The sequence below is a fragment of the Miscanthus floridulus genome, chromosome 6 (assembly GCF_019320115.1).
Source record: "Miscanthus floridulus cultivar M001 chromosome 6, ASM1932011v1, whole genome shotgun sequence".
Lineage (NCBI taxonomy): Eukaryota > Viridiplantae > Streptophyta > Magnoliopsida > Poales > Poaceae > Miscanthus > Miscanthus floridulus.
Genome location: NC_089585.1, coordinates 13,019,419 through 13,026,040, shown reverse-complemented (window position 1 = coordinate 13,026,040; position 6,622 = coordinate 13,019,419). Strand labels below are relative to the sequence as shown.

General features: G+C 60.3%; 2 protein-coding genes across 2 annotated transcripts in view; both read left to right on the top strand.

Annotated features, from left to right (window-relative positions):
• LOC136461682 (rhamnogalacturonan I rhamnosyltransferase 1-like) overlaps window positions 1-346 on the top strand; it is a 158,889-nt gene extending 158,543 nt beyond the window's left edge. The window contains exon 9 of the transcript XR_010760428.1: window positions 235-346. The gene's annotated coding sequence lies outside the window, so the exon portion shown is untranslated. The remainder of the gene's footprint in view (window positions 1-234) is intronic.
• A 1,852-nt stretch (window positions 347-2,198) lies between these two features.
• On the top strand, window positions 2,199-6,270 carry LOC136461678 (leucine-rich repeat receptor-like serine/threonine-protein kinase RGI4). Its single transcript, XM_066460969.1, has 3 exons — window positions 2,199-3,898; window positions 3,934-5,350; window positions 5,479-6,270. The coding sequence occupies exons 1-3, from the start codon at window positions 2,387-2,389 to the stop codon at window positions 5,961-5,963; spliced, it is 3,414 nt and encodes a 1,137-aa protein (XP_066317066.1). The 5' UTR covers window positions 2,199-2,386; the 3' UTR covers window positions 5,964-6,270.
• Window positions 6,271-6,622: the final 352 nt, after the last annotated feature.

Here is a 6,622-nt window from a genome sequence, read left to right as displayed (position 1 = left end):
TAAATTCGTCTTACGGATTACTAAAGACTTCTGTAATTTGTTTTATTATTATTATCCTAATGCTTTCCTGTGATATCTCGATGTGATATCCGATGTGACATCTTTAAACTTTACTCTGTGAATCGAAACATCACCTAAACTAGGCGATGATTGATTTAAACGAGTGCAGGGAGGGACAGGGGTGCGGAGCATCCTAACGGCCGGCCGGCCTGCCTGACCCTGACCCTGACCCAGCCTGTTCGCTTGCTCGTAAACGATCGTAAATTTCCAGCCGAGAACAGTGTTTTTCTCTCACACCAAACCAGCCAGCAGTAAATAATCCACGATACGATACGGTCTCCCGAACAGACTGCCAACCGGTGGCCTCGGATCCGGAGATTATGCAGACACACATGAGTGCCTGCCACTGCCACCCACACCCTCTCTTCTCCCTCCTGTACTCTCACCTTGCAATGTCAGGTCTTGTTTAAATTCAAGCGGTAAAATTTTGTGACGTTACATGGGGTGTCGCATAGAGTGTTCGGATACTAATAAAAAAATAAATTACAGAATCCGTCGGTAATTCGCGAGACGAATTTATTAAGCCGAATTAATCTGTCATTAGCACATGTTTATCGTAGCTTTACTGTAGCACCACATTGTCAGATTATGGACTAATTAGGCTTAAAAGATTTGTCTCACAAAATAGTCGCAATCTGTATAATTAGTTATTTTTTGAGTCTATATTTAATATTCCATGCACATAGTTCTTAAGGCGAGGCGCGGCGAGCCACCCCCTTCCAGACGCCTAGGGGCTTTGTACAAACATCTTAATGTATATATTGCGACTAGAATTTAGAAGCTAACTATACCTTAATAGTTAGAATTTAGAAGCAAATCCTACCTTAATAGTTGGCTGCAGAGCAGAGAAGAGCCAAGCAGGCAAGCACAAGCAGACAAGCAGTCAACTGAATAGCAATCTAGCACAAGCATCCACCAAGCCACAACGATTTATATACAACTAATAGCAGAAAACACTAGAAGGAGTGCATCTATCCAGGTCTTAACAACCTAGCACGAGCACAAGAAGCAGAGCAAAGGAAGCCGGGGAGGAAGGAGAGGAAGCAGGGGACTAGGGGAGAAAAGGACGTACGCGCAGGAGGCTGTGGAGAAGTCCAGAACGCAGAGCAGAGAAGGTCCTGGGTTCGACTCTAAAAGATATACCTTGACTTATGCATCCATAGCTGCCGCAAATAGCAAGCAACCAGCAGAGCAGAGTAGAAGGAGCAGAGGAAAGAAAGAGCAGAGTGCATAATAGAGGCAACTACCCACACAGCAGAGCAGAGGAAGGAGAGACGGAATAGAGGGAGGGAGGAAGACTGGAAGAGCAAACAAGGGGGGGGGAAGAGGGGGGAAAGCACGCACCGAAGCTGTGACAGAACCGCTGGCGGGCGGATCCGGTGGGGACTAGGGAGGCGACGGATGAAGCTAGGCAGACAGTGCCGGCGGCTTCCAGGTGCTCGCTCTCGTCGCCCTCCTCTTCTCTTCCCCTCTCTCCTCTCTTCCCTCTCCACCGAGCGAGCGCAATTTCCTGCGACTTCCAGGCGCGCGACTTCCCACGAGCAGCGGGATATGGAGGCACGGGCGAGATTTCCCCTCTCTAGCTCGCGTAATCCCCGCCTTTCCTGTGCGCAATCCCAGGCTTCCCGCCCTATGTGCGCGATTTTCCCTCCCCCGCGCGTGGTTTTCCTCCTGCGCTCGCACGCGCGCGGCATCCACCTAGAGTAAGTCGACGCCATATGGCGATGACTTGGGGTGCAAGGCGACGCCATACACGAGGATGTCGTGGCGAGCCCGACTCCATGGTTCAAAAACCGCCCGAGTCCATGCATGTGTCTAAACATTCGATAGGATATGAGTAAATTTTTTAGGATGAACTAAACAAGGCCGCAGCTCACTTAAGCCTGAACCTGAACCTGCTTCTGCTTGCTGCCACCTAATCTGCCATTTCTCGCTGGTTTCCTTCTCCATCTGACCATCACTCTACTTCTCATCGGCATATAACAATTTGCATTGCATCCTGGTGTGCCCCATGGCCATGTCAATGGCATGCCTCGGCCTCTTCTTCTCCCTCTACTAAACCTGTTGTCACTGAGGCTTGGCTTAAACCTCGCCACCAATCCACCTACTCCGGGCTTTGCAAAGTTGCAGAACCACTTTCTTGCGCTGCTGCTTCTGGCACAAGCAACGACACAGATTTGCAAGTGACACCAGCTGCAGCTGATCCTACAGCATCACCTCACCTCATCCCCTTCATCGGGTTCATCGTAGTTTGGTCGCCTGGATGGATATGCTTTGGGACTGAAGTACAGTGTCAAGTGTAGTGCTTGCTGTCTGGCGACTTGGCATGTGGCAGGAGAGCTGCAGATCGAGGGGGATGCCTCCTGGTGTGATGATGAGCGGCAGGAGTCGAACTCGAAGCAGGTGGAGGGGCGCGTGCGCGGCGCCGCCGCTGCTGCTGCGGTGCGCGCTCGTCATGGCGTGCGTGAGCGGCGCGCTGGCCGTGGACGCGCAGGGCGCGGCGCTGCTGGCCTGGAAGCGCACGCTGCGGGGCGGCGCAGAGGCGCTGCGGGATTGGAGGGACACCGACGCGTCGCCGTGCCGGTGGACGGGGGTGTCCTGCAACGCCGCGGGCCGGGTCACGGAGCTCAGCCTGCAGTTCGTCGACCTGCACGGCGGCGTCCCCGCCGACCTGTCCGCCTCCGCCGTGGGCGCCACGCTCGCGCGCCTCGTGCTCACGGGCACCAACCTCACGGGCCCCATCCCGCTGCAGCTCGGGGACCTGCCGGCGCTGGCGTACCTCAACCTCAGCAACAATGCGCTCACGGGGTCGATCCCGGCCGCCCTGTGCCGGCCCGGGAGCAGGCTCCAGAGCCTCTACCTCAACTCCAACCGCCTCGAGGGCGCCATCCCGGACGCCATCGGCAACCTCACGGCGCTGCGGGAGCTCATCATCTACGACAACCAGCTCGAGGGGGCCATCCCGGCGTCCATCGGACAGATGGCCAGCCTCGAGGTGCTCCGCGCCGGCGGCAACAAGAACCTCCAGGGCGCGCTCCCGCCGGAGATTGGCAACTGCTCCAGCCTCACCATGCTCGGCCTCGCCGAGACCAGCATCTCCGGCCCGCTCCCGGCGACCCTGGGCCAGCTTAAGAGCCTCGACACCATCGCCATCTACACCGCGATGCTCTCTGGGCCGATACCTCCCGAGCTCGGCCAATGCAGCAGCTTGGTCAACATCTACCTGTACGAGAACGCGCTCTCCGGGTCCATCCCGCCGCAGCTCGGCAGGCTCAGCAGCCTCAAGAACCTATTGCTGTGGCAGAACAACCTCGTCGGCGTCATACCACCGGAGCTGGGGGCGTGCGCGGGGCTCACCGTCCTGGACCTGTCCATGAACGGCCTCACCGGCCACATCCCGGCGTCGCTCGGGAACCTGACGTCGCTGCAGGAGCTGCAGCTAAGCGTGAACAAGGTGTCCGGCCCGATCCCAGCCGAGCTCGCGCGCTGCACCAACCTCACCGACCTCGAGCTCGACAACAACCAGATATCCGGCGCCATCCCCGCCGAGATCGGCAAGCTCACGGCGCTGCGCATGCTCTACCTCTGGGCCAACCAGCTCACGGGGAGCATCCCGCCGGAGATCGGCGGCTGCGCGAGCCTCGAGTCGCTCGACCTGTCGCAGAACGCGCTCACCGGGCCCATCCCGCGTTCCCTCTTCCGGCTGCCGCGGATCTCCAAGCTGCTGCTAATCGACAACACCCTCTCAGGCGAGATACCACCCGAGATTGGCAACTGCACGTCGCTCGTCCGGTTCCGCGCGAGCGGCAACCACCTCGCCGGTGCGATTCCTCCCGAGGTTGGTACCACCTCGCCGGTGCGATTCCTCCCGAGGTTGGTAAGCTTGGCAACCTCAGCTTCTTTGACCTGGGCTCGAACAGGTTGTCCGGTGCCATACCAGCGGAGATCGCCGGGTGCCGGAACCTCTCGTTCATCGACCTCCACGGCAATGCCATGGCCGGCGTTCTGCCGCCGGGGCTGTTCCACGACATGCTCTCGCTGCAGTACCTGGACCTGTCGTACAACTCCATCGGCAGCGCGATCCTGTCGGACATCGGCAAGCTCGGTTCGCTCACGAAGCTTGTTCTTGGCGGGAACAGGCTCACGGGACAGATACCTGCAGAGATCGGTTCCTGTTCACGGCTCCAGCTCCTGGACCTCGGCGGCAACACGCTGTCCGGCGCTATACCGGCGAGCATCGGCAAGATTCCTGGGCTGGAGATTGCTCTCAATCTGAGCTGCAACGGCTTGTTGGGCGGGATACCCAAGGAGTTCGGTGGCCTCGTGCGGCTTGGTGTGCTCGACGTGTCGCACAACCAGCTCTCCGGTGATCTCCAGCCGCTGTCTGCGCTCCAGAACCTTGTGGCCCTCAACATCTCCTTCAACGACTTCACCGGCCGCGCGCCCGAGACGGCGTTCTTCGCTAAGCTGCCGACGAGCGACGTGGAGGGCAACCCAGGCCTGTGCCTGTCGCGGTGCCCCGGCGACGCCAGCGAGCGCGAGCGCGCTGCCCGCGTCGCCACCGCGGTCCTGGTGTCCGCGCTCGTCGCCCTCCTCGCCGCCGCGGCGTTCCTCCTCGTTGGCCGCCGCAGACGCTCATCCTCGTTGTTCGGCGGCGCGCGCTCCGACGAGGACGGCAAGGACGCCGAGATGCTGCCCCCGTGGGACGTGACGCTGTACCAGAAGCTGGAGATTAGCGTGGGCGACGTGGCGCGCAGCCTGACGCCCGCGAACGTGATCGGGCAGGGCTGGTCCGGGTCGGTGTACCGCGCGAGCGTGCCGTCCACGGGCGCGGCCATCGCCGTGAAGAGGTTCAGGTCGTGCGACGAGGCGTCCGCCGAGGCGTTCGCGTGCGAGGTCGGCGTGCTGCCCCTGGTGCGCCACCGCAACATCGTGCGGCTCCTCGGGTGGGCCGCCAACCGCCGGACGCGCCTCCTCTTCTACGACTACCTCCCGAACGGCACCCTCGGCAGGCTGCTGCACAGCGGCTGCGGCGGCGGCTCAACCGGCGCCGCGGTGGTGGAGTGGGAGGTTCGGCTCTCGATCGCCGTCGGCGTGGCCGAGGGCCTCGCGTACCTCCACCACGATTGCGTGCCAGCGATCTTCCACCGCGACGTCAAGGCCGACAACATCCTCCTCGGCGAGCGGTACGAGGCGTACCTCGCCGACTTCGGCCTCGCTAGGGTCGCCGAGGACGGCGCCAACTCGTCGCCCCCGCCGTTCGCCGGGTCGTACGGGTACATCTCTCCCGGTAAGCCGCCGCCTTTTTTTTTCTCCTTCCCGTATACGTACAATGCAATCCCGGTCGTTCGTTACAGCTTAGTACAAGAATCTGACGGTTGTGATTTGGTCCCTCCGTGTCCCTGGCCTCCCGCACAGAGTACGGGTGCTTGACCAAGATCACGACGAAGAGTGACGTGTACAGCTTTGGGGTGGTGCTGCTGGAGGCCATCACGGGGCGGCGGCCGGTGGAGGCGGCGTTCGGGGAGGGTCGGAGTGTGGTGCAGTGGGTGCGCGAGCACCTCCACCAGAAGCGCGACCCCGCGGAGGTGATCGACCAGCGGCTGCAGGGGCGGCCGGACACGCAGGTGCAGGAGATGCTGCAGGCGCTCGGGATCGCGCTGCTGTGCTCCAGCGCGCGGCCCGAGGACCGGCCGACCATGAAGGACGTGGCGGCGCTGCTGCGCGGCCTCCGGAGCGACAACGACGGCGCCGAGGCGCGGAAGGTCAGCGGCGGCGGCGGGTGCGGGGCGAGGCCGCTGGACTCGGCCAGGTGGGCCGCTGCGGCCTCCTCGTCTGCCAAACCCACGGCCCAACAAGCCCAGGCGCAGTCCACGTCTAGCTCGTTGGCGTACTCAGTGTAATAGCGTCGCCGACCTAACTCAGAAGAGGATCCATGGTGGCTTCATCTTCATACATCCAATTGGTTCTGACATGGTGACATTGACTGGACGTCGTCGAGCCTATGAACCGTCGGCGTGCAGACGGACCGCCGCGATGCTCGCGGCCAAAGCAAGGCGGGGTAGAAGGCGCGGCGGCGGACGCTCATTGTAATCATCGCCATGCAAATGCATGATCATGTAGATCAGATCGATCAGACGGGGTGGGGAAGACGAAGGCGCCACCATGAATCAATCAATGGATCGAAACAAGCAATAATTCCTTGTACCATACGCATAGCTGTAGAACAGTGTATCATGCACCGAAGTTAAGTTACCCAATGATCATGATTTTGACCGGAATCATTAGGCGTCGCCGGCCGTGCAAAATGTGTTTTATCGGCGGCCTGGTCGAAAAGGGAGAGGAACTGGCCGGCCGGCGGTGTGGGCACGGTATCAACGGCTGGTTCAAGTGAATGTTCCATGACCACGAGAGGACAGCTGGTAGGAGAGGAGAGGAGGGATGCCCGACCTGATCTTCCTTCCTTCCTGTCCTGCCCAGCCACATGGTAGCCAAAGTCGCTCCAGCTGCAATCGTAGACCGGGCAGACTGTTGCTGATGCTGTTCCATGCATGCATGGACA